Below are 27,873 nucleotides of genomic sequence, written 5' to 3'. Positions count from 1 at the left end.
ACCAAACAGCTATCACTCAGTAAATCCCAGTTTTTTAAGTCTGGACTCCAGGAGAACATAACTAAACAATAGATTATCTAGTTGGGGACTGCATCTCATGAGACTGATCAGGAGTCCTCTGAAAAAAAGGGGACTGGAAGTTATCAAAGAAAGGATCTCTGGCAATTTTGGAAAGAGATGGAAAAGAGACCAGAGAAATTCCATGTTGCAGAGAAGAAGCCATCTACAGGAGGGCAGAGGTGATAAAAGACTGACTCAAGTCCCAAAGAACACAGAGTGGTGAGGAAACTGAAGAAGGGAAACGCATACACAAATCTGTTAACATAAGAATAGCCATACTGGGTCAGACCAAAGGTCCATCCAGCCCAGTATCCTGTCTGCCAACAGTGGCCAATGCCAGGCACCCCAGAGGGCGTGAACCTAACAGGTAATGATCAAGTGATCTCTCTCCTGCCATCCATCTCCACCCTCTGACAATCAGAGGCTAGGGACACCATTCCTTACCCATCCTGGCTAATAGCCATTAAGGGACTTAACCTCCATGAATGTATCCAGTTCTCTTTTGAACGCTGTTATAGTCCTAACCTTCACAACCTCCTCAGGCAAGGAGTTCCCCAGGTTGACTGTGCGCCGAGTGAAGAAGAACTTCCTTTTATTTGTTTTAAACCTGCTGCCCATTAATTTCATTTGGTGGCCCCTAGTTCTTTTATTATGGGAAGAAATAAATAACTTTTCCTTATTCACTTTCTTCACACCACTCATGATTTTATATACTTCTATCAGATCCCCCCTTAGTCTCCTCTTTTCCAAGCTGAAAAGTCCTAGCCTCTTTAATCTCTTTTCACATGGGACCCGTTGCAAACCCCTAAACCTTTTCTAATGCCACTATCTTTTTTGAGATGAGGGGACCACATCTGTATGCAGTATTCAAGATGTGGGCGTACCATGGATTTATATAAGGGCAATAAGATATTCTCTGTCTTATTCTCTATCCCTTTTTTAATGATTCCTAACATCCCATGTACTTTGACTGCTGCTGCACACTGCGTGGACATCTTCAGAGAACTATCCATGACGACTCCAAGATCTTTCTCCTGATTAGTTGTAGCTAAATTAGCCCCCCATCATATTGTATGTATAGTTGGGGTTATTTTTTCCAATGTGCATTACTTTACATTTATCCACATTAAATTTCATTTGCCATTTTGCTGCCCAATCACTTAGTTTTGTTAGATCATTTTGAAGTTCTTCATAGTCTGCTTTAGTCTTAACTATCTTGAGCAGTTTAGTATCATCTGCAAACTTTGCCACCTCACTGTTTACCCCTTTCTCCAGATCATTTATGAGTAAGTTGAATAGGATTGGTCCTACGATTGACCCTTGGGGAACACCACTAGCTACCCCTCTCCATTCTGAAAATTTACCATTTATTTTGACCATTCGTTCCCTGTCTTAACCAGTTCTCAATCTATGAAAGGAGCTTCCCTCTTACCCCATGACAACTTAATTTATGTAAGAGCCTTTGGTGAAGGACCTTGTCAAAGGCTTTCTGGAAATCTAAGTACACTATGTCCACTAGATCCCCCTTGTCCACATGCTTGTTGACCCCCTCCAAGAACTCTACTAGATTAGTAAGACATGATTTCCTTTTACAGAAACCATGTTGACTTTTGCACAACAATTTTTCTTCTATGTGTCTGACAATTTTATTCTTTACTATTGTTTCAACTGATTTGCCCTGTACTGACATTAGACTTACCCATCTGTAATTGCTAGGATCACCTTTAGGGCCCTTCTTAAATACTGGCATTACATTAGCTATCTTCCAGTCATTGGGTATGGTAGCTGACTTAAAAGGACAGGTTACAAACCATAGTTAATAGTTCCGCAATTTCACATTTGAGTTCTTTCAGAACTCTTGGGTGAATGCCATCTGGTCCTGGTGACTTGTTACTGTTAAGTTTCTCAATTAATTCCAAAACCTCCTCTAGTGACACTTCAATCTGTGACAATTCCTCAGATTTATCACCTACAAAAGACAGCTCAGGTTTGGGAACCTCCCTAACATAGTCAGCCGTGAAGACTGAAGCAAAGAATTCATTTAGTTTCTCTGCAATGACTTTATTGTCTTTAAGTGCTCCTTTTGTATCTCAATCGTACAGGGACCCCACTGGTTGTTTAGCAGGCTTCCTGCTTGTGATGTATTTAAAAAAAACATTGTTATTACCTTCTGAGTTTTTGGCTAGCTGTTCTTCAAACTCCTTTTTGGCTTTTCTTATTACGTTTTTACATTTAATTTGGCAGTGTTTATTCTCCTTTCTATTTACCTCACTAGGATTTGACTTCCACTTTTTAAAGATGCCTTTTTATCTCTCACTGCTTCTTTTACATGGTTAAGCCACAGTGGCTTTTTTTAATTTGGGATATACATTTAAGTTACCCCTCTATTATGGTGTCTTTGAAAAGTGTTCATGCAGCTTGCAGGGATTTCACTTTAGTCACTGTACCTTTTAATTTCTGTTTAACTAACCTTCTCATTTTTGCATAGTTCCCCTTTCTGAAATTAAATGCCACAGTGCTGGGCTGTTGAGATGTTCTTCCCACCACAGAAATGTTATTATATTATGGTCACTATTTCCAAGTGGTCCTGTTATAGGTACCTCTTGGACCAGATCCTGCGCTCCGCTCAGGACTAGATCGAGAGTTGTCTCTCCCCTTGTGGGTTCCTGTACCAGCTGCTCCAAAAAGCAGTCATTTAAAGTATTGAGAAATTTTGTCTCTGCATTTCATCCTGAGGTGACATGTACCCAGTCAATATGGGGATAACTGAAATCCCCCACTATTACTGAGTTCTTTATTTTGATAGCATTTCATCGTCACTATGACTGTTTAGAGATGTATATTTCTTGTACTTATCAATATAAGGAATAATTGCGTTCAAACTCTTTGCAAAGCCTGTGTATTATGTGCTTCACTTATGTGCCCCTGGAGAGGTACTGTAAACTAAAGTGCTCAAAAGGTTGGATTTCTTGAAGGGTGTGCTTGAGCTACTGTGGTATCTTGGGGGTCAGAACAGACCTGGTCCCTAGACCTGCTGGACCTGGAAGACCCACTTCCATGAAGAATTAAACAATCTGTTTGAGGAAGCGTGCAAGGGAATATTGAGCCAGAGATGGTGGTTGGAGCTCACCGAGACCCAGGGAAGCTTAAGAAGTGTATAGGTTCCAATATGTTGGCACCCAAACAGCAGCCTGAGGAGTTTTACCAGAGCTGTCACACCCTGCCTTTTATTTTACACATATTAAACATAAACCAGCCATTTGCAATTGTCCTGTTATCTTATACTTTAAACTGTTTTGTTTCCAGCTTCTCTAGTTTCCTTTTTTCTACTTTATATATGCTATTTATACTCTTTGCTCCTTTTAGAATCCTCCCTGTATAGAGAAAAATGTATTAGCTTTGGAGAAGACTGAGCTCTGTGTGCTAAAGTACACAAAGAAAACTAGATGGTGATCAGAGTTTCTGTAGGCAAAGGTCATAAGTAAGGAAATTGGGATTTTAATTTGACAGTCAGAAGACTGAGATCTAGCTTATTTTCCCTGTTGATGCTGGATCTTCACTTCATAGCAGTGATAATTTAACTTTCAGCTTCATGAACTAATCGTGATCCCTGGTGAGCCAGCAGGTCATGTGGTACTAGCTCTTTGTTTCCAACAGCTTCTGCAAACAAACATACAGGTTCTTGAAGGCCACACTATATATTATAGACTATCTGGAAGTGAGCTAGCCTAACTGCCCCCATTAGGAGCTTCAGTACACAAGAGAAGAGGTAGCAGGAGCTGCCTTCATGGACCACCACCACCAGCATTAGGTGAACATTTAGAGAGAAGGGTTTCCAGGTTCATTCTTCCCATGTAGTGATGTGGGAGAGAGAGGTTATGTCAAATTGAACATGAATAGCCCTTTAACATGTGATGTATTACTTGCCCAATATTTCACAAATTATGATCCTCTAGTTTGAGAGAAAGCAAAATGTGCCCCACACAATGGCATAGATGGTCATAAAAACAGGACATACCAAGCTGAGATTTTTCAGGACACATAGGGCAGTAGTTGAGAATATTGCAAGACAATTTGTTTTCGAACAATGATCTTAGCAAACCCATGCCTCCATGGTTTTATCATCGAGTCACACTAAAAGATAAGAGTTTGTCCCTATGTATGTTTTCCTCTGAATAAAGGAAGTCTGCTTTAAGATGTTTTACTCATGTAAATTGACTTAAGTAGTCTGATTTTAACAGCTTGTTTTGTTAGATATGGCTATATTATTCTAGAATAGCACCTATACACCATGAATTATTCCCTTCCAAGTAAAAAACCTACCAAAACAAGAGACTCTCCAATGCACATGCATCTCCCCATGGAGAAAAGATAAGAGAACCAAAACCACATGACAGATGCATAGTCACACTGCTAAGCACACTATTGGAAAGTGCTTATACTAGTCATCAGTGTAGTATGAAAATTCATCACTACAGGCACTTTCCCGCCCCATGTTCTTAAACTCCTAAACATAAGTTCATTGTTCAAATGGATTTGAACAAAAGCTAGAGACGAGCAAGACTGGGTAATGAGATAAGAGTTACCTCTGCTTACATCACTGGGATAAATCAAGGACTCATTGGTGTAACTGGACCATAGGGACAGTGTTTAAGATTCTATATGAAAAGTATATGCAGCACTCATGGAATTAGATATTGAGCTAGAATTGTTGACCACATGAGTAATCAGTAATAGGCAGGCAACAGTTTTTCACATTAATAAATCCAAATCGATAATTTAACAAAAGTAAGATTACCTCCAATGCTCATTTAGTTACCTTTTGAAATAGTTAGTGCTGGGGACCACTGTGACCGTAGAATATCAAGACAAATGCTGCCATTACTGTTAATATTTGGATGATAGATTCTTGTTGTAAATGCAACCTGCAGAAGAGGGGAAATTTCAGTTTAGGCTCACCGATGTAGGCTATACAACATACCACCATGTAGATTTATAGAAGCCACTCACCTTAGGTGGTTTGAAAGGGTAATCTGTTGGGAAGTGAATTGTCAGGAAAAATACTCCACCCTGATAGGGACTGTCATTCTGTTAAAATAAAGAATCATTATTAGAAGAGAATCAACTTCAAGAGAATCAACTTTACATGGAGTTGTGAAATTCATATACTTACCGGTCCCATTATTGTAGCTTGCCAATGGAACACTGAAAAGAGGAAAACACAAGTTACTTACTATAATTTCTAATCTGAAAAAGTTCAAGTATTTGCCATTAATCACCAAAGCACTGGTCAGTAAACCGTATGCATATGTAAAACTATCTTTTGAAGAAGGGGTAGAGCGGGGGTGGGCAGAGGGCCACATCTGGGAATAGAAATTTCATGGCCCGCCATACATGTTCACAAAATTGGGGTTGGGGTGCAGCAGCGGGTGAGGGCACAGGCTCCAGGGTGGGGACAGAAATGTGGAGTTCAGGGTGCAGGAGTTGGCTCATGCAGGGAAACAGAATGCGAAGGGAGGGGGAGGGCTCCGGATGGGGGTGCGGATTAGGGTGCAGGAGGGTAATCCAGGCTGGGACAGAGGGGTTCAGAGAGCAGGAGGGGGAATCAGGGCTGGGAGAGGGAGTTGGGGCACGCGGAGAGGCTCAGGGATGCAGACTCCGGGAAGCACTTACCTTAAGCAGCTCCTGGAAGCAGTGGCTATGTCTCCACTCCGGCTCCTATGGGGAGCGGTGGCCAGGCAGCTCTGCACACTTCCCTATCCGCAGGCACCACCCCTGCAGCTCCCATTGGCCTCAGTTCCCAGCCAATAGGAGCTGCGGGGGTGGTGCTTGGGGCAGGGACAGTGTGGAGAGCAGAGCCCCCTGGCTGCCCCTACTTGTAGAAGCAGGGTGATGCCGCTGCTTCCAGGAGCAGCCCCAGACCCTGCTCCCCAGCTGGAGCTTGAGGACCGACTTAAAACGGCCTGTGGGCCAGATCCAGCCCATGGGCTGTAGTTTGCTCACCCCTGGGGTAGTGTAGTAAGCCAGGAAACTCCTACATGAAGGCCCAAGACTCCACACTTACATGAGCTGAAATACTTAGTACCACACCAGCAATGCAATCCCTAGAAGTCTAAATCAAACCATTCACATACCATCTATCCATACTCCCATCCTATAAGACACCATACATTTTGCTACAGTACAAATCTACACTGCTACACATCCAATTGTACAAGATCAAGGTCAAATATTCAACTACATAGGGACAGTTGACAAGATTTTTTTAAACTAGTTTTTAAGCTACAAGAGTGAATAATCTTTAAAAAAAATCTAAAGAAAAGTTTGAGCAAGAAAAAAGCCTGACCGACTATACAGGCAAAGAGTGAAACTGACTGTACAAGTTATCAACTGCACAAAGTTAGTACTTTTTGCTAGCTTCTTTCAGTTCTAATGATACTGAGGTATTAATTCTAGTACCATGGTACCAGTACAAGTAACAACTTAGAATACAAGATTCAGACAGACTTAATAAGGCCCTAACAGTGAAACTAGACCAATTTTGGATGTGTAGGGAGGTGTGTGGGAAGACAGTATCTAGACAGAAGCCCTGGGGCTCCAGGCAGGCGTAAGGGTCTGCCTGCATGGGTCTATTTGCAAGCTCTAGGTCTAAGTTTAGTGTTAAGACAATGGCAACAAACATGAAGAGTATGAGTATACGAAAGACTGATATTTCAGAGGGATTGTAAGTTGGCTGTAGATCAAAGAACGTATATGGTTAGTTCAGGTTATGCACTTGACTATTGGTTGTACATTATGTAGAGTGTTTAGAGTTGCCCAGGATAAAAGACTGCTAAAAAGTCAGCAAGTCTCAACATTTGGGCTCAAAATACATTTGTAAACCTTGATGGCTTGTCACAACCCAAAGATTTCTCCCCTGCCGAGGCTACCCCAGACCAGATGTCCCCCCTCCCCTGCAGGGGTCCATCAGGGTGCTCAGAGCTAAGATTCCAGATGCTCTGGCCAGATGTGAACAGCGGAGGACCTCATACAGTGGCAACTGGGAGTGGCAAGCTGAGATACCCCAAAAATAGCCTCTCCCCCATAGCCCAGGGAAGCAAATGGCATTATGGGGCAGGTGAGATTTGGGGACCTGGAGGTGAAGTGGGGAGATTAGGGTATAGTGTGGAAGGAGTTGTGGGTTTGGAGAAGGAATGGGGCAAAGAGGTGGCGAGCCAATAGCTCCTCCCCAAAAAAATACAGCCCCCACATAAGGCCCATGGGGGCAGAGGGTAAAGAGGTGGTATGACAGAAGGAATCATCCAACTATGAGGGAGAACCACCTCAGGGGCTTGGGATGGGGGCAGGCATATGGAAGACTGCCAGGGTTGCAGGGCAGGGGTTACATCGGGGCCAGTATTTCCCAGCTGCCCCCTCCTTGCTCTTGTCCCATGGGTCTGGGTGGGCTCAGCTCCCCGCTTCAGGTATCACAACCTTTGAGGTCACAGCACCACTCAGGTTTGACCCAGATCCCAACAGGAGCTGGCTAGGCCTGGATTGATGAGAGTGGCATTGTGACCTGGCAAAGGGGGTCAGAGCACCACTCACACAAATTTGGCCTGATTTTCATAATGATGCGGAGCCAGAGAGAGAGCTTGGCCAAACCCAAGCAGCGCTGCAACTATGTGCAACAGGTCGCAATGCTCAGAGTAGGGAGCCCAGCTGGTGACTCTCAGGTTGAGAAACCCTGCTATAAAGGAATATAAGACCGCATGCTGTAGGACATAGGCAAAAACTTTATGGGGTTAGAAAGAAGTTTCTCCCACACAGGAGATTTAATAAAATATTCTCTTTGGCATTTCTTGCTTCCTCTGCAAGATGTTAGTCAGAGTTCAAGACAGGACACTGGACTAGACCACCATTAGTCTGATATCCTACCTTCCTGTGAATGTGTATGTTTGTGTGGAAAGGAATTTGTCCAGGAGTCTGTCCTGCCCCCATCGCTCCTCAGCTGGGGGGGGGGGGGGGGGGAAGGGGGTCACTGTATGGGGACCTGCTCCCCCATCCACCCAACCCCAGTGCATCTGGACCCACCTCATACCCAGATTGCCCTGCCAAGCCTCACACCCTGCACCCAGAACCACCACTGACCCCGAACTCACACTGCAACAAGCCTCACCCTCTGCATCTGGAGCTCCCCTGCACCTAGACCCTCCCACCCCTGCCAAGCCCTACCTCCCTGCATCTGGACCTCACCTTGCAGCCAGACTGCCCCCTGCACTCAAACCCCCACCCCAACAAGTCCCATCCCACAGGCACCTGGATGACCCTCACTAGCTCCCCACACACAGACTCCCACCTCACTGAACCCTACCAAGCCAGCACCCAGACCTGCACCTCATCAAGCCAGTGCCTGGACCCCCCCTCCCTCAGCTGAGCCCTCCAAACCCAGACACCACCCCCCACCAAGCCCCAGCCACCTTCACCAGGACCCTCCTGCAGAGCCCTATTGTGTCTGCACTCAGACCCCACCCCCAACGAGCCCGTTCATCCAGATCTCCCCGCGCACTTGGAACCCCACCACCACCAGGCCACCCACAGCCATACTGCCCCACACAGAACCCGGTCACCCGGATCTCCCCTCACTAAGCCCATCCATACTTTGACCCTGCTCGGCTGAGCCTGCCTGCCTGCATCTAGCATGCTTGGCACAGAGGGGCAGGGCCCCAGGGTGTTTCTGGGACAGTCCTGGTCCTTGTACTGTGTCAGGGTCAGGTGCAACTTTACCACTGAACCCATGTTCCGGGAGGGGGAAGAGGGAGCACAGGGTGATCTACCAGTGTAGAGCCAGTGGCCTGTGCTCCCCACTGCCATGCTGGAGCCTCCACATTTATTTACTGACAAATAAAATTTGTCAAATTTTAAAATATGGTGTGCAGAATTTTTTGGCACAGAATACCCTCAGGAGTATATAGAGCAGTATAAACAAGTCACTGACTGTATGAAATTTTAGTTTGTACTGACTTCACTAGTGCTTTTTATGTAGCCTGTTGCAAAAGTAGGCAAATATCTAGATGAGCTGATATACCCCCGAAAGACCTCTGCGTCCCACCAAGGGTACACATACCCCAGTTGAGAACCACTGCTCTAAAAGAAGTCAGACTCCTAGATGTTAACATCCTGTTTTAATATGTATGGTGGATCCCCAATTTTTCTTCCCTACTTTAAAAACAAAACAAAAAAACACAAGTATGACCCAGATATCCCCTTAATACAACCATAGCTTGATGTGGAGATTGAGGATGGAGGTTCTTTCGGTGTCTAAGTTGTTTGACCACACTAAGAATGTGCCCTCACATTCTTCCTCAGAGAGGATGATATGGAGCCCTCTTCAAGGCTAAAGTAGAGGTAACTGGGGATGTGCAATTTGTATCAAACTACAACAATGCATTTCTGTTATTAATGCTTTAAGGGGTTTTTTTAAGCCAAGATTCTTGTCATGCATCTTTTGTGCAAAGGTTATATTATTTTATGTAAGGGTTATATTTAGTGTGACAACCTTATTTCAAAGCTGCTCCTGTATACACCGTAGTCCTGACTGCATCCTCTATATAAAGGCAGATAACGCATCACAAGAGATGTTAAGTCTGGGTATCTTGCTGGTTTAGATAGGAACTCTGATAGCTACTCCAGCATTTTACCTGCTGTTGTAGCAGTAAGTCATGTTTTCCACTGTTCATACAAGAGAATTTAAGATGTCTGCAATAATTAAAGAGTGACTGGAAGATCTCCACTACCAGGAGAAAAATATTAAGGTGTTGGAGTAGTATCTGGAAGCGTACATGGAGTAACATCTAGCATTATTTACGATTTTCCACTCAGATAAGACTTTCTCCAGCTTCAGGAAATACTTGTACTCTTGTGAGTTAGGAATTCCCATTTTAGAGATAAGAAAGTGGAGGCCAGTGCCAGTATTGCCTATGAATGTGCATGCTAGATGCCTTATTACTCAGGCAGTACTTACTGTCATCTCCAACAGGCCCTGCTGAACACTGTGCTGGGGGATCACGTGCCAGGTCATTCAACTCCTAAAAGAAAGAATGGATGGACAGTTGATGTTTCACTTAATCCAAAAATCAAATCACATTTTGCCTCCCTAACAAAAGACTGACGGTACTTCAGCAGCACTTTTCCCTCAATGGTGTATTCCTAAACTTCAAATGAAACTTTGTTTATCTGGTGAGGATAATTTCTTACTATGTGAAGTTGGTTTTGAAGTTTAACCAAAACCTACACTCATGACATCAATCTTTTGTCCCCTGTAAGCAGTGCTGAACTAGCTTCCTTTTCAGCCAACATACTCAGAAGACCATGTTCCATCTTAGCCTTAAATTCCTTGCACTTGCATCTTCAGTTCCTTCCTTTAGATTGTTCTCTACCATTTTAATAAATTAGGGATAGGATCTCAGATAATATAGAAACTAATCAGGTCTGAAAAGTCGATTATCCTGCTTCAAGTTATTTCCATTTAGCTATTTGTGCTTTGATAGGGCATTCTTAAATGTTCACAAAGTTAAAATAGGTGACATTAAATCCCACTTTTTAAGCCTGGGCCATGTAACAAAAAGGACGTTAGGAACACAGCCTTAATCCATACCAGACCTCCCAAAAATCAGACCTTTACCCAAAAGGTAAAAATGGCCTACGAATAGGGAAATGAAAGTTACCTGCATGCTTCTGCTGTAGTGACCAGCAGCTATTAGTTCAGTGTATGAAGTAGCAGTACCTTCCCTGCACGATCTACAGCATTAAGGACAGAGATACCTTTTTGCTGGCCCATCCTCCTTCACTCCCACAGACTAGGGAAAGAATGTTATCTTCAGAATTTGAACTTGTTATGCATGAAGTTGCTGACAAGCATGTAGCCCTCAAACTTAAAGAAAGTAAAGAGTGTGTACTAAATGCCCAACCAATGGTCAAGTTAGACTGAAGACTCTCATTTTGGAAGTCTCAGGCTCCCATGGGCGCTGGAGTCAGCGTTTCATGGTTCAGAACATTTCTGAAGGAATTTCAATACAGTTTTAAGTAGCCACAGAATTTTGAACTTCAGTCCAGAACACAAATAAAAAAATCCTAAAAGTTGCATGCTTTATGAAGATTTCCAAAAATGACTATTACAGATTTACATTTTATGTAAGTAATAGATTATCATGGATAATCCAAATGTTAACAAGTTGGTCCCACTAGATTTTCCTAGACATCTTACTGTGTTTGAGACACTTTCTCTTACAGTTCAGGGTATTGGGGATTTAAGCAGGAAGCAGTGCCGCCCAGTAGACAGAGCTACTAACAAACTCAGATGTGGGTTCTATTTCTGACTCTGCCACAGACAAGCTAGGTGACCTTAGGTCTCTGACTCAGCTTCCCCACCCGTGAAATGGGGATAGATACTGACTTCCTTTGTCAAGCACTCAGATCTACTGAAGAAAGGTGCTATGAGCTAGGTGTTAGGTAGATTGGAGAGGTTTAGTGCCAAAAGGGGTTCTTGTTACGAGTTTCCCTGCATTTACTGAACTCCTTAATTTCAAGGTGTTATAAATTAGCTGTTTTGATTAAGCATTAAGGTGGTTTTGAGAATTTTAGGTTAGGGTATTGTGCTTTTAGTTAACTTTTGGAAGCATTGGTTTATTGCCTAGAATGCTACATAAACATCATGAAATTATTTTCCATTTGGAACATCTACCACGCTTCTTTCTAGTCAGACTATGCTTAACCAAGTACCAAGATCCAGCACACTCTACCCTACCCCATAAACAGAGGGTTCATTGTGTGTGTGTGTAAAGAGAGGTCAGTCTTCCCCTTGGAACTTCTGCTCCTTCTCATACCCAAGTCTGGAAAACTCAGAGCTCCCAAGCCCCTACTGCTGAGAGAAGTGCAGCATCTGACTATTGTTTTCTGGATGACAACAAATTTGGGGAGAGGAACAGAGCTTCCTTTCCTCCTCACATCCAGGGTTTTGTGCCTCCTCAGAAATTCAGTTATACCTCTGCTGCTTACAGTTTTCCATGAAATTTACAGAATATAAATCATCTTTTGCTGAAGTATTGTTCAGGTTGTAACAGCCAAGAACAAGTGGAAAAGAAGCATCGCCCAGGAAGCATTCATATGGAAACTCAGCTTTAAGAACCTTCTACTATTTGCAAGTTTCTGGCAAATCCAGAAGTTACACCTCTACCCCGATATAACGCGGTCCTCAGGAGACAAAAAAATCTCACGGTGAGACCGTGTTATATCCAACTTGCTTTGGTCCTTCTGTTCCTTGTTCCCTGACCGCCCCCTCCAGAGACCCCCATCCCTAATCACCCCCAGGACCCCACCCAACCCCCCACACCCTGCCCCCTGATTGCTCCAACCCCTATCTACACCTTCCCCCCCCGCCCCAACAGGCGCTCACCAGCAGCGCTCCACTCCGCCACCTCCCAGCTGCAGCACTCCGTTTCCCGCCACCAGTGAGTGCAGGGAGGTTGGGGAAAGGAAGACCTCTGCACTCACCGGCGGTGGGAAGCGGAGCTCTGCTTTTCTTGCCCCAGCCATGTCACTTGGTGGTTGTGGTGGTGTGAGAGAGAATTGCATTGGGGATAGGTTCCACACCCACCTGCGGCGGGAAGTGGAGCACAGCAGCTGGGAGCTGGCGGAGTGGAGTGGGCTGGGGCCAGGCTGCTCCGCTTCCGATGAGTGCAGGGGGGAGAAATCCCTGAGCGACACAGCCGGGGCAAGGGAAGCGAAGCGGACTGCTCCCAGCCCCCCGCTAATCCCCTGGGCCACTCTGGGACTGCGGGGCCCCCAAAACTGCCCCCCCCCAGGCCCTGGGGGCGTGGGGAGGGGAAGAGAGCCCCTGACTGCCCCCAACACCGTCTGCCCCTTAGCCAACCCCTTGGTCCCGGCCCAGCACCCTTAACATGCTGCTCAGAACAGCGTGTTGGAGCTTTACCGCGTTGTATGTGAACCCGTGTTATATCAGGTTGCGTTGTATCGGGGTAGAGGTGTATTGTGGGTTTTTAATCTAATCAATACTTTGACACTGGATTACATTTTTAGCTACAACTGAACTGAAACCAGTCATCTAATAAATCAAGAAATATTCGCATTAAACAGTTCCATCAAAGATTTACTTACAGTAACCTATTTACGCACGTTTCCTCTATAAATGTCACTAGAATAGGTCTCTAAAATAAATCCTTTATGACTTAACTTCTACCTCCCATAGCACAGCCTGCCAGGGTTTATACACAAGCCTTAAAAAGAGGCCTTGAATCAAAACTGGCTCCACTAAAACTTTCATTCTGGTTCTTAGTAGGACTAACCCACATTTGAATATCTATAGTCAGATCACTGACAGTATTTGAGGCCTATGTGGAAACAGTGGTATTGAAGAGCAAGAATCAAGATAGGTAGCTGTAATGGGAGGAAAGCTTGCAATGTAAATGCCACCAATGGATATATAGCTAATACCTTTTCAAAAGTTAAAGTACATTTTAAAATCCCTATCTATCCCCTACCTACCATCTTTGGAGAGGCAGTTTAACAAAGCCCACATCTAATTAAGGGTCAAATATACTACTTAACAAAAGGAAGTGAAGCTTTATTTAGATTTACTTGCTGTTTCATTTCTGTACTGTGACTTTGCAACACAAGGGGCAAATAAAGGCTTTTAGATCAGATCCTGTTCTCAAGTATTCCACAGTTTAAATGCTTCCAAAATTGGATTAAGTCTCTCCTAGGCTGTATGTACATACCTACACAGGGACTCCCATGGCTCCACTTGTGCTTGGGGCAGTGGTAGTTTGCTTAAGTGATCTCTACCATCTGCTGGGGAGCCTACAACCATTCCTCAGGCCAGGCTGAGGGGTTTCCAAGATGTGCTGCTCATCAAGCTTGTGCCCCTTCAGGAAAAGCAATGCTTCAGCCCCACTCCATGCCAGCAAAAGGACTTATGCACCTCATGCTGTCTGAAAACAACTCTGGAGTCGCATGGGACTGAGGTCCCATCCCTGCCCCTCCATCTCCTTGACTGGACAGAAGAGGGAGCTGCAGGGACTCCGGCCAGCCTGAAGACAAGCAGTAGAAAACCCACTGCCTGTTGTCAGTGGAGAGATTAAAGAGGCTAGGACTTTTCGGCTTGGAAAAGAGGAGACTAAGGAGGGATACAATAGAGATATATAAAATCATGAGTGGTGTGGAGAAAGTGAATAAGGAAAAGTTATTTACTTGTTCCCATAATATAAGAACTAGGGGCCACCAAATGAAATTAATGGGTAGCAGGTTTAAAACAAATAAAAGGAAGTTCTTCTTCACACAGCCAATCTGTGGAACTCCTTGCCTGAGGAAGTTGTGAAGGCTAGGATGGGTAAGGAATGGGGTCCCTAGCCTCTGATTGTCAGAGGGTGGAGATGGCTGGCAGGAGAGAGATCACTTGATCATTACCTGTTACGTTCACTCCCTCTGGGGCACCTGGCATTGGCCACCGTCAGTAGACAGGATACTGGGCCGGATGGACCTTTGGTCTGATCCAGTATGGCCATTCTTATGTCCTGTACAAGAAAGGCCCCTTTATGCACCACTACAGCAGAACCACCAATGCTTGAATGGTATAGTGTTGGCAGCCCACAATAAAGCCCTATAAGTATTAGTGGCTGCATGCCCCTGCCACCCTAACAGCAGCGTCACACAACTCTGCCCCAGCCACTGTAACTGCAGCAGCAGCCCTCAAACTCTCAAGTGCTTAGCTGAATGCCTGAGCCACCCAGGCCTCCTGCACTGCAGACTGCTCTGATGCAAGCACTGGGCTCGATCCACACCATTCAGGCTGTATGTGATGATACCCCATGACCCCAATCCCAGCGAGGACCCTAGGGGTTAATACAATCCTGACTATCTCACTTTGAAATAGATATTAACCCAAAACAAAGACTAAAGACTGAGATACCTTTAAAGTGACAGGGGGTCTATATCATGATGGTGTCATTATTTGAATGAGGTAACTAAACCAATCTAGGACTGATCATACTCAAAATTAAGCCCCACAACCATATCTTTTACCCCAGACTAGACCTCCCTCTTACCACTCTTCAACCCATCTACTCCATCTTAGCTATGCACTTGTATAGCTGGACCACTACTATACCTCCCTCACAAACTACAACGCCTTATTTGAGTTTTCACATACAGGCCATAAACTACTGGGGCAGTCTGATGCATAAATTCACTGAAACTGGTAAATGTAAGTAACCCAAGTCCTTTATTTCAGACCTTGCTTCAGCAAAAAGTAATATCACAGTTCTTGAAGCTTTAGAATGATAAATATGAGGAATTAACGTCCACAAGACATTCTCTTTAGAGATCTGGTCATATTAACATCAGTAGGCAAATGACTGACTTTGAACCCTGAAGAGACTAAGATTACAAGATCTGCTGGGAAAGCAGAGGCACTAGTAATCTTTATGTGCCACTGTGTTCGTACCAGCATGCTGGCAGTTTGATTTCCACTAATCATTTTCCCCACAATTGAGAGGAGCTGCATTTGCCCATGCAGTTACAATTGCACATGAAACCAGTGTTGGTGGGTGCTCATATTTTTGGCACACTTAAGAAATGGGCCTGCCCCAAGTGGTTGTCTGCCTTTTGAAAACATGGTGCACAATACTTAAAAAGCACTTCCAGCAAAGTTCCAGAATTTAGAATCTGTGCATCATTTCTAGATGCCTTTGACTTTTCAAGTCTGAGAATCTGTTTGGGCTTCCATGACCTAAAATGAATGATTCAAGACTATAAAGCGTGATCTTAACTCGAGATGCTCAAAGTACTCAGTTATGGGTCAATTGGCACAAAAATTGTCACCACGTATGCCAGAGACTTACATGTGATACAAGACCCACTAAAGCCTCCAGCAGTTTCTAAGCACCTTGATCCAAGATGAATGAATAATGAAATCTGCCATCTTGCTGACACTAATTCTAAAACTAATTCCTGACAAATGGTTCTTGAGGGTTACTAGCTTTAGCAGAGAGGTAGTCGTGTTAGTCTGTATCCACAAAAACAAGGAGTCCAGTGGCACTTTAAAGACTAACAGATTTATTAGGGCATAAGCTTTCATGAAGTGGGTTTTTTACCCATGAAAGCTTATGCCCAAATACATCTGTTAGTCTTAATGATGGCACTGGACTCCTCATTGTTTTAGCTCTACTAGTTTACCTGCACTACGTGTAATAAACCCTCAGATGAAGGGCTGATGGAAATAAAGTTCATCTTTATAACACCTTTTAAGAACCCTCTAGCCTCCAGGAGGAATGTGGTTTCAAGTTCTGCCAGCTCACCTGCAAGAGATTCCATGAACCACTAGTCCTAAGTTAAATCCTCATAACTTCTGAAAAACATCAAGAGCTTGATCAAGGTTAACGTCTATCTAGAACAGATGTAAAAAGACCAGACGTATTCTGCAACTTAACCCACAGTCGTACAGTCCTATCCCAAGCCCCAAAAACATAATAGTGGTGTCTCTCCTCTAACTAGGGTGACAAGGTCCCTCACCAAAGCCTCTTAAGTAAAGTAAGCAGTCATGGGATAAGAGGGAAGGTCCTCTCACGGATTGGTAACTGGTTAGAAGATAGGAAACAAAGGTTAGGGATAAATGTTTAGCTTTCGGAATGGAGAGAGGTAAATAGTGGTGTCCCCCAAGGGTCTGTACTTTGATCAGTCCTATTCAACATATTCATAAATGATCTGGAAAAAGAGGGAAACAGTGAGGTGGCAAAATCTGCAGATGATACACAAGTACTCAGTGTGGTTAAGTCCCAGGCAGACTGCGAAGAGCTACTAAAGGATCTCTCATAACTAGGTGATTGGGCAACAAAATGGCAGATGAAATTCAATGTTGATAAATGCAAAGTAATGCACATTGGAAAACATAATCCCAACTATTCATATAAAATTATGGGGGTCTAAATTAGCTGTTACCACTCAAGAAAGATCTTGAAGTCATTTTGGATAGTTCTCTGCACACATCCACTCAATGTGCAGCGGCAGTCAAAATGTTGGAAATTATTAAGAAAAGGATAGATAATAAGACAGAAAATATCATATGCCTCTATATAAATCCATGGTATGCCCACATCTTGAATACTGCATGCAGATGGTGGTAGCCCGATCTCAAAAAAGACATATTGGAGTTGGAAAAGGTTCAGAAAAGGGCATCAAAAATGATCAGGGGAAATGGAACGGCTTCCGTATGAGAAGAGATTAATAAAACCGGGACTTTTCAGCTTAGTCGTCTTTTCCAAGGAGGGATATGATTGAGGTCTATAAAATCATGACTGGTGTGGAGAGAGTAAATAAGGAATTGTTATTTACTCCTTCTCATAATACAAGAACTAGGGGTCACCAAATGAAATTAAGAGGCAGCAGGTTTAAAACAAACAAAAGGAAGTATTTCTTCAACAATGCACAGTCAACCTATGGAACTCTTGGCCAGAGGATGTTGTGAAGACCACGACTATAACAAGGTTCAAAGAAGAACTAGATAAATTCATGGAGAATAGGTCCATCAATGGCTATTAGCCAGGATGAGCAGGGATGGTGTCCCTAGCCTCCGTATGCCAGAAGCAGGGAATGAGCGACAGGGAATGGATCACTTGATGATACCTGTTCTGTTCATTCCCTCTGGGGCACCTGGCATTAGCCACCGTAAGAAGACAGGATACTGGGCTTTCGTCTGACCCAGTATGGCCGTTCTTATGCAAGTCACAGGGTCCACCAGTTTTGCTGCTAAAACCACATTAATACCATCAGCTGGAGATATGAGCTTCTTTGCCAACATATACTATTTGTAAGAGTTAGGAACCACATTTATTTCTCGTAGAAGTTATAAGCTCTGCATGTGCCTAGCTGTCAATAATCATATCTACTTCTCTGTGTGCTTTCAAACTCTACCAGCTTTGCCAGCAAAGCTTTAAAGTACTATGTACTATAAACCTCAGAAAATTTACAGTTTGCTGTCATAGCTCATGATCACCATGAAACATCCCTCATGGGACATAAAGCAAATTCTCTTTTCACCTTCATCTGTAGCTTTGACTTACTGAATTTCAACCCCACAGATATTCGAGTTACTGTTCACTTTAACAGAATTTAAACAAGATCTATGAAGATAATAGGTGCAGCTGTTTAAAGTTATGCAGCCAAAATAACTAAATTGTTCCCCACACAGCCTTAGTAAAGAGTAGCTCTCATTAAGGATTTAATATTAGGCAAGTGTGAAGTTTAGGCAAAGTTGCTGGTATGGTAAACAGAATAGTGAGGGAAACTTGCCTGTACCTTAAAATTGGTCAGAGCAACTTCCAACTTTCTGAAAAACATATTCTCTGGAAAGAAGAGATAAGGGATTACATACCAGTTGTATTACTTGTACAGAAACTATTTCATGTGCCTGGCCACAGAACATCGACTATTAGTTGACAGTATATGGGCACATTACCAGGACAAGCCCTACATTCTATAGGTTGAGGGTATAACAAATAACCTTCCTTCTCCCACTGACTCAAGTTACTCTACACCTGTAAATGCCTTTGGACCTGGATTCCAGAATGGAGGAGTGGGAAGAACAGATTATTTCCATATAGACATCTTGTTTTGATGAATACTGCTGCTTTGGTCCGTTTTTAAATTTTATCACCTGCTTGTATAGGTCTCAATATATGTCAAGAATGCACATGGCTTTATATAGTCTCCCTTTGGTGTTGAATTTTAATAAAATTGAAGTCTAAATAACCAGTTAATGCTTAACCAGTACAGACTTATCTGAATCTACACTGACACCAGTTCAGATGATATGGTTCACTTAGTCCTTCCACTACTGTCCCACAATACATCAGTGGCCTTCTGAAGTCTCCCAAAATGCACTGCTTCTGGAGCAGAATTGGAGTTGTAGGATAAGTACCCACAGGGTATTACAAGTGAAAGTGTTTGAGTATAGTGTGAACACAGGACAAAATTTAAATTCATTCAGCACAGTTAGTGCACACAGTGATTTGCGCTTGAGCTAACTCAAGCAATTCATTCAGTTACCAGTGATTCAATTCTCTGGTTACAACAAGGTCTGATGGTAGCACCTTGTGCTGGCAATTACTGTTGTCCACTTTGAATCAGAGCTGGTACTTGAGCCTTTCCGTGCTTCCACATGTTAAGTTACCTCCAAAGCAGAGATGCCCTAAAGCTGTCCTTCGGGTGGGTTGTAGGTATTATCCTCTGCAAAGAAGCTACAGATTTTGATTTCTTCAGATGTTTGCAGTGATCCAGAGTCTAGCCACAGACTACTGATCCTCTTGGGGATAAGGAAATACTAGAATAAAAGTCCTTTCCCTTTGTAAAGCTCAGGCATCGCTTCTAGAGTTTTTCTTCAACAGAACTAAGATCATTTCTCAATGTTTCCCATAAGGAATCCATGAAAAGCAGATGAGCTAGAATTTGGCACACTACTGTGAACAGGACGTCAAGCAAAATATTTTCCCTTGCCTGAAAGAGTTGGGACAAGTGTTCCCCAGTTAGTGGGGAGGAAGGAGGAGACTCTGGATCTCCTGACCAGTTTGAGGTCATCCTGCACATTCTCAGGTTTGTCCTAAGATCAGCTTCTTCCAACAGGGAAGTGCTTCCCAAACTTTCTAGATATGTAAGCCAGCAGGCATATAGATAAGGTCTGCTGAGATTGCCCCTTGTGCAACCTGAAGGAAAATTTTCTGCAAGGAACAGACTAACACAACCCAAGAGATCTGACAGTTTATCTTATAGCCTTTAATTTATCCAAGACTTCATCTGTTTTAGGACTAACATTTCTTCAAAGCACTCTGACTAGAGAATACAGAATTCCAAAGCAAGTCTCTCTCGTGGATACGAGCTGAATGAGATGTGAACACTGTATCGGATTTCATACTTCATATAAGACCTTCTAGGAGCATCTACAACTCCTGACAGTCACGACTTCAAGCAACTTTGCTTTTCCCTCTGAAGTGACCCGACTCCCAAGAGGCCATCTCAGGCCATAACCCCACCAGGGGACTGTCCTTGTAAACTGATCAGTGGCTTCAACTTTTGGATCACAAACATAAGTACCATCACAGGGCCTAATAACATCAGCCACACTATCAGAGGCTCGTTCACCTGCACATCCACCAATGTGATCTATGCCATCATGTGCCAGCAATGCCCCTCTGCCATGTACATTGGTCAAACTGGACAGTCTCTACGTAAAAGAATAAATGGACACAAATCAGATGTCAAGAATTATAACATTCATAAACCAGTCGGAGAACACTTCAATCTCTCTGGTCACGCAATCACAGACATGAAGGTCGCTATCTTAAAACAAAAAAACTTCAAATCCAGACTCCAGCGAGAAACTGCTGAATTGGAATTCATTTGCAAATTGGATACTATTAATTTAGGCTTAAATAGAGACTGGGAGTGGCTAAGTCATTATGCAAGGTAGCCTGTTTCCTCTTGTTTTTTCCTACCCCCCCCCCCCCCCAGATGTTCTGGTTTAACTTGGATTTAAACCTGGAGAATGGTCAGTTTAGATGAGCTATTACCAGCAGGAGAGTGAGTTTGTGTGTGTATGGGGGTGGGGGGGATGTGAGAAAACCTTGATCTATGCAGGAAATAGCCCGACTTGATTATGTAAAGAGTTGTCACTTTGGATGGGCTAGCACCAACAGGAGAGTAAATTTGTGTGGGGGGGTGGAGGGTGAGAAAACCTGGATTTGTGCTGGAAATGGCCCACCTGTTGATCACTTTAGATAAGCTATTACCAGCAGGACAGTGGGGTGGGAGGAGGTATTGTTTCATGATTTCTGTGTGTATATAAAGTCTGCTGCAGTTTCCACGGTAAACATCTGATGAAGTGAGCTGTAGCTCACGAAAGCTCATGCTCAAATAAATTGGTTAGTCTCTAAGGTGCCACAAGTACTCCTTTTCTTTTTATAAGTACTTCTGTAACTCCCATCCCCACAGTATCAGAATGTATCATTAGTGAGCTGACCACCCAACCCCCCGCTTCAAGGCAAGGACAAATTAGACAAATTGACTTTGCCCAGTGTCACAAAGAAATTCTGTGGCAGAACTAGGAACTGAACCTTGATATCTCAAATCCCAGTTCACAGCACCTTACCTACAATGAACATCTTTCTACAGGCCAGAGACCGATACCCCTATTTCCTAATGTAGCTAAGAACTTTCATCTTCCTTACCCCATACTCCAAAGTCTATGGACTGCTGCTACATTAGCCACTTCTCACAACTTTCTCCTCTAGTAAAGTTTGAGAGAGAGAATTTGCTATTCCAGCTTCTGAGGTGGTTTTTAAGGGAGGTCTTCTCCATGAAGAATTCTGCTGCTTCTCCAGGACTACTTCAGTGCAAAGTACAAACCTTTATGTTAGCGTCTGCAGCATCAACACAGGAATTACTGCACAGCACTTTAGCGCACACTGCTATTCACTCCCCATGGTCCAAACTGCAAAGCACTACAGACACGGCCTAAGCGTCACAATATTTTAAAGCGCTAGAAACTTTTTCAATAGAAGCTTGAATTCTGTAGAAATTTATGGCTTAGGAGCCCTTCCCACACAAAGGGATTTGGTTTCCCTCCCAACAACCCCCTATTTAAAGTTAGCATTTTAGAATGTGCATTTCACTCTACTGGAATGCCTCCTATGTTAGAATAAAAAGGCTATATGTAGTTTTAGTTGCTATAGAGATAAATTGTCTATGGCCAACATTTGGCTTATATGGCTATTTTAAAGTGCCCCATCCTTCCCCAAAATTATAATTATCTTGGAATATGAGACCAGCATTCATGGGCAGCCACCATACCAACACCCTCCTGAACAGATGAAACAACAGTTATTCAGTTTCAGTCTTCCATCTGTTACAAGGACTGAAATTTCTTCAAGTCTTGAGTTGTTAAAACACAAAGAATTAAAGGTTGAGTGAATGAGCCATGTTATGACCTAACCACTTCAGCCTAGACTTCAGCATTGAAAGTGCCAAGTACAAATGATAAAGTCTACACTAACCATGCCTACTAGTGTTCTGCATGATATTTACGCTAGTGCTGTTCTACAGTTGGCCAGAACTCCCTCTGGGTACGTCTCAGTTCCTGACACAAATCCGCAGAGACAGTGGACTCTTGAGTCTAGGAGACTTTGAAAAGGCCACTGGGAGAGAACTGTCTGAACCACTTGTCATTTTAGTGCTTTCTACAGGGGCATTAGACTGGTGCAGACTGAAATGATACCAATTAAACTGGAATTTAACCCAGCTGAAAGCAAAGGTAATCCAAATGGTATTTGACAGGTGTATCAGTTTGGTGAACATGCGTAGACCCAGTGCTACCCTTAGCATATCTGCAAAGTCACAGACATTTTCAACATGGGAAATTATCAGCTAACTATAGTGGTTTAATTCCAGAAGAAGAGTGCCTTTTTCCAAGTTATCTTAAGACACAAAAGTTCCGCCAAAGCAACATACGCTATACCAGAAGAAGGCACTCTTACTCCTTAAGTACAGGTCCACATGGGGGAATTATATTGCTGTAGGTAACCTGGTATAATTATGCCAATAAATTTCCCCATGTAGACATATCTTAAGCTTACAAGCTTTTTCGAAGTGGTGCTTTTTGGCACTCAATGAGCTACTTTAATTTGATCAATGGAAGACATTAAAAGAAAGCTTCCTGAACACTTACAAATGCCATGCAATGACAGCAGAAAAAAGTTAGTCTGCATCTGTGATGCAAGTCCACTGCTCGATGCATCAGAACAGAAATGGCATCAAAGATCTCCACATCAGCCACCAGCTATACGCTAAAAGAAAAGGAGGACTTGTGGCTTGTTTCATGTTCTCCGTGTATATAAATCTCCCCACTGTATTTTCCACTGAAGACATCCGATGAAGTGGGCTGTAGCTCACAAAAGCTTATGCTCAAATAAATTTATTAGTCTCTAAGATGCCACAAGTCCTCCTTTTCTTTTTGCGGATACAGACTAACACGGCTGCTACTCTGAAACCAGCTATACACTTTATCCAACTTTTGAGTTAGAATTGAAACACATAATCCACACTTGAAAACACACAGGAAGGTTGCACACATGGGGCTTGGACTTAAAAGTCAGTTCAGGGCTGGATTTTGTTTTGGAGAAGTGTTCCATTTGTTTGGCAGACTAAGTAGGGTAGCAAAAGATTCCTCAATAGTTTACTCTTGGATAGCTGTCCTTTGCAGATCTTTATTAGGTACTATGGGGATGACTACTTAAGAATTTAAACTTGTAAACGAACAATAGCATTGTACTATTATGTCTAGCTGAATGAATTCAGCTAATCAGTTTGACAACTATGGTCACTTCACCCTCCACTAACAGACAACCCAGTAGTGGTATAGGGGATGAAAAGGGAGGAATAGATTATGAAAATCCACCTTCCAAAATACAAGAATCTGATACAGCGTAGCCTCTGATTAACAGAAATTAAAACTGAAACTGTGCAGACCCAAAATGTTTGTGCAGAGTAACAATATACTAGATACAACAGTTACAAAGCTCAATTAAGGCTTTCCCTAGAAGGTTTAAAATTCTTACTGGGTAAATTTTCCAGCTGAGGAAAAATACAAGCTCATACAGCAAGTACATGTGCCTATTAATGTTGCCACACTCAACACTGAAGTTAAACAAAAGCAAACTTACACCTGTGAAGGACTTCCTGAGTTCTAGGGTTTGGGGTTAGATAACTCCTACAAAAAGGATTACCTTCACCCTCAAAAGAAAACTCCTGGGCAGCACCTTACATGTCCTCCATGGAGGAGGGAGACTTTTGGGGCCTTCCTCAGATCCTAACAGGCTTTCTGCTTAGAATGACTAAAAAATACTGCCTTCTTACTCAGTATTCTTACTCCCTGTATTAGAGTTTTATCTGTTTAACTTTAATAATCAAAATGAGTTTACTTTTTACACTTGAGGATTACGCAGAGATCATGTAACTAAGTGAGCAAACAGGATTCTCTTCTGCCTCAGATTTTGTCACCCAGTTTAAAAAAAATATAGTTGATTTTGGTCCTTCAACTCATAAAAGATCAAGAGGTTTTTCTACTTGTTTACCATTACAAATTTCAGCTTCTGTGGGTGCATATTTGAGCACTAACCCCCTAATAGAAGGCAAAGCGTTCAAGATTTAATAATGGCTCTCTTTAGTCAAGAAAAGTTATTGACCTTAAATACGTGTTGATAAAAACGCAGGTTTGAGGAGTCTGGCTACAATCCCTCAGCGTCACTTTTTCAGCTTTCGCTTTCTGCTCTAACAATGTCACTCCTCTCTCTAGGCTACGTTTCTCTCGCTACTTGGGTCTTCAACACTCCAAACAACAAAGAGATGCAAAAGCCCCAAACCGCCCCGTGCAGGGGTCCCTTCAGGCCAGCCCGGTTCGCCTCGCGATGGCTGAGAAGGGACGGCCCAGGGCCAGCCAGAGCCCGCGGGGCTGACAGCGACAACGAACACCTCTACTTCGGCCACGCCAGTCGGCTGGCTCCCGATTCAGAGCCGCCTGCGCGGAGCCCCGCTCGGGGGCTGCGGGAAGCCCCTTCCCGAGTAGGCTCCCTCTCGGCGCAGCTCACACGGGCCGACGGGCAGCCGGGGAGGCCCAGCTCCTGCGCGGGTAGCCCCTGCCAGCGAGGTTACGTAAGGGGGGGCGGGGTGCCCCCCACCCGGCCTCCCTCCCCACGAGGCCGCCTCCAGCCCCCTGATGGGGAGCAAAGGAGGAAGCCAGGGAGCACCCCCCGCCCAATACACGGGAGCCGGATCCCTGCGCTCCCCGGGGGGCGAGGCCAGGCCCTTCGCGGGGCCTACCGCACAGCCGAGGCCCAGCCCCTAGCTGCGGCCTGAGCTCAGCCGAGAGGGAACGAGAAGCCCGAGGTGGCGGCCGGGAACAGGAGAGAGCCGCTCTCCTGGGCGGCCGAGCCGGAGCCCGACCGGGCCCTGCCTGCGCGCGACACCCCAGCCCGGGAGCCCTTACCTTATGGATTCTCTTCAGCGCCATTGTGTGTGTGAGGGGCTCGGCGCGGGGAGGGGGGCGCGCGGCTCGGGCGGTGCGGGGGAGGGAGGGGAGCTCGCTCGGGATTATTTCGCGGGGGGAGGGGCGCGGCGGTGGCGGCGCTGTTGGGAGGCGGCGCGGCGGCTATCTCGGTGCGGCGGGCGGGCCTCACTCTCTGTTTCCCCGGCAGCCGCTGGGTTCTCGCTCGCTGCCGCAGCTGCTACCGCATCACACCGCGGGCCCTTTATGCGCTGCCGCCTCCGAGGCCGTATCACTCCGCCACCATCCCAATAGTCACCAGCGGGGCAGCCGGGCGGAGGAGCAGCAGCACCTGGTGATGGGGCCCGCTCGGGCACAGGGACTATTTCCTCACTCTCCTTTCACACAGAACTCTCCAGAAAGGGGCTCGGAGAAGCGGAAGGATACGATCAGGGAGGGAAGGGGGTGGAGTGAAGTAACTGCTCGCGAGAAGAGAAATAAAGAGGTTCCGGATAGTAGAGGGGCAGAGTAGCGGAGAGACTTAGAGCGGCTGCGCGGTGCGGGGGGGCCGGGCCGGGGGCCGGTTGGCGGCTGTAGCCGCGCGCATGGCTGCAGTACGTATCGGGACCTGGCGCTGCAGGGAAAGGGGAGAGCCGACTCCTCCCCGTCCGGGGACAGGTCCCGTCCTCTCTCCGGCCTGGGCCCATGCCCCTGCCGCTACCCTTTCCCCTCCAGGAGCCCCCGTCCCCTCCTCTCTCCGGCCTAGGCCCGTGCCGCCCCTCCCCCTTCCCCCCCAAGGGCCCCCTTCCCCTCTCTCCGGCCTGGGTCCGTGCCGCCCCTCCCCCCGTCTCCCTTTCCTTTCCAGGAGCCCCCGTTCCCTCCTCTCTCCGACCTAGGCCCGTGCCGCCCCTCCCCCCATCTCCCTTCCCCCCCCAGGGCCCCCGTCCCCTCTCTCCGGCCTAGGCCCGTGCTGCCTCTCCCCCTCAGGGCCCCCGTCCCCTTTCTGCAGCCTGGGCCTGTGCCGCCCCTCCCCCCGTCTCCCTCCCCCCCCGGGCCCCCGTCCCCTCTCTCCGGCCTGGGTCCGTGCCGCCCCTCACCCCGTCCCAGGGCCCCCGCGTCCCCTCTCTCCGGCATAGGCCCGTGCTGCCCCTCACCCCGTCCCAGGGCCCCCGCGTCCCCTCTCTCCGGCCTGGGTCCGTGCTGCCCCTCACCCCGTCCCAGGGCCCCCGCGTCCCCTCTCTCCGGCCTAGGCCCGTGCTGCCTCTCCCCCCCCCAGGGCCCCCGTCCCCTTTCTGCGGCCTGGGCCCGTGCCGCCCCTCCCCCCGTCTCCCTTCTTCCCTGCCCCTGTCCCCTCTCTGTGGCCTGGGCCTGTGACCATCCTGCCTCCCTTGCCTTTCCCCAGGGGGCCCGTGCTGCCCCCGCTCCCCTCTTCCCCGTTCCCCCTGGCCCCCTGCTCCTCGCTTTCGGGCTGGAGGCCATGCTCTAGCTCCCTGAGCAAGTACCTGCATGCACTAGGGTTCCTTCCCCCTGGCTCCTGCCAGGGCCTGTGCCCAGAGGTGCTGGTGGGCAAGGTCAGGTGCACTTTGGCCTACCCCTTAAGGGCTCTGAATGGTAAGCCTTTGGCCCTGCCCTCTTGGCTGGTAAACCACAACACGATCTAAGCCATGGAGGTGACAAGGGAGATAGATCCTCTCATAGACTTTCTCTGAAAGTCCAGCTGAAAGGAGAAGTTGGAGGTCTCTAGGAGTAATGGGCGTCTGCACAAAGGCTGGTCCTGTGAAAGTCTAGACTTTCTGCTCTACAGGCAGTACTGAAAGGACTTGAGGCCTAGTTGGGGACAGGGGGTGGGAGGAGGTTCATCTTTAAATGTATGTTCTAAAGGCTGTAATAATACTTGTTTGTTCTTCTCCTTACCCCTCCCCCCATGGTTGTAGGTAACCTTGCAGTAGGGAAAAGCAGGAATAGGGGAGCCTGTCATCATGCAGACCAGGCTGAGAAGCTATCTTTTCTTCCACATAGCATAATTTCTTGCCACTCAGCTGAAAAAATGTGAAATGTCTGGAAGAATGCATCTTTGGGTTGCTCTTGTTCTCTGTGCCTCTCCTTTTCCTGCTTTTCTGTTGCTTGCCCTCTTTGATGTACATTTGGTGACTTGTTCATAGTATGCCATGTATCAGTATTTGCAAGTAGTTTAAAATGAGTTAAAAGAACACATTAAAAATCATGCAATTGAGTACCTGAAGGGATAAATTCATAGCAAAGTTTGAGCTGTTAAATACACACAGAAAGCCATGTGGCACTCAGTCTTCTGGCAAATTGTTCTCAACCATAGTTCTACAGTATTATTGAACAGTAATTCATCTCATTTATTACAGCAGTGCCTTAGGGCCAGTGGCATTGTACAAACACAGTAGTCAATTCCTGCCCTGAAGAGTTAACAATCTAAATAGATAAGACACTTGCACTGGGAGGGAAGGGCTAGGACATGCACGGAGAGTGAACAAGGTGATGGCAGCAAGTGTCATGTTCTGTGATTTTTGGAGTGGGATGGGTTTACTTAGGAGGGGATAAACTAAATGAAAAGGTAATCGGGTGGGGAATGGGACAGGTGAGAGGAGCTGAGGTGAAGAGTGAGGGAGAGGGAGCAAACAGCCAATTAACACAAGGCAGAGAAAGTCCAGTTGAAAGTGTAGAAAGTGCTGCTATAGTTTAAATTATAGCATGGACAATTT

General features: G+C 45.5%; 1 protein-coding gene and 1 long non-coding RNA gene across 4 annotated transcripts in view; one reads left to right on the top strand and one right to left on the bottom strand.

Annotated features, from left to right (window-relative positions):
• UBE2D2 (ubiquitin conjugating enzyme E2 D2) overlaps positions 1-25,560 on the bottom strand; it is a 42,855-nt gene extending 17,295 nt beyond the window's left edge. Inside the window, exons 1-6 of one of the 3 annotated variants that reach the window (XM_073356033.1) lie at positions 25,145-25,560; positions 10,767-10,898; positions 10,064-10,127; positions 5,234-5,265; positions 5,071-5,148; positions 4,880-4,985 (exon numbers count right to left, since the gene is read on the bottom strand). In XM_073356033.1, the coding sequence (XP_073212134.1) occupies positions 4,880-4,985; positions 5,071-5,148; positions 5,234-5,265; positions 10,064-10,127; positions 10,767-10,772 (286 nt within the window). In that variant the 5' untranslated portion in view covers positions 10,773-10,898; positions 25,145-25,560. The remainder of the gene's footprint in view (positions 1-4,879; positions 4,986-5,070; positions 5,149-5,233; positions 5,266-10,063; positions 10,128-10,766; positions 10,899-25,144) is intronic. The other 2 variants (XM_073356031.1, XM_073356032.1) reach the window with 2 other exon arrangements.
• Positions 25,026-27,374, top strand: LOC140915770 (uncharacterized). The gene is made up of 2 exons (XR_012160279.1): positions 25,026-25,755; positions 27,076-27,374. It is a non-coding gene; the product is annotated as an uncharacterized lncRNA (long non-coding RNA).
• The last annotated feature ends 499 nt before the right edge of the window (positions 27,375-27,873 follow it).

Source organism: Lepidochelys kempii, chromosome 8 (genome assembly GCF_965140265.1).
Source record: "Lepidochelys kempii isolate rLepKem1 chromosome 8, rLepKem1.hap2, whole genome shotgun sequence".
Lineage (NCBI taxonomy): Eukaryota > Metazoa > Chordata > Testudines > Cheloniidae > Lepidochelys > Lepidochelys kempii.
The sequence above is the reverse complement of the archived record's forward strand: the minus strand, read 5'-3'. Positions and strand labels throughout refer to the sequence as shown.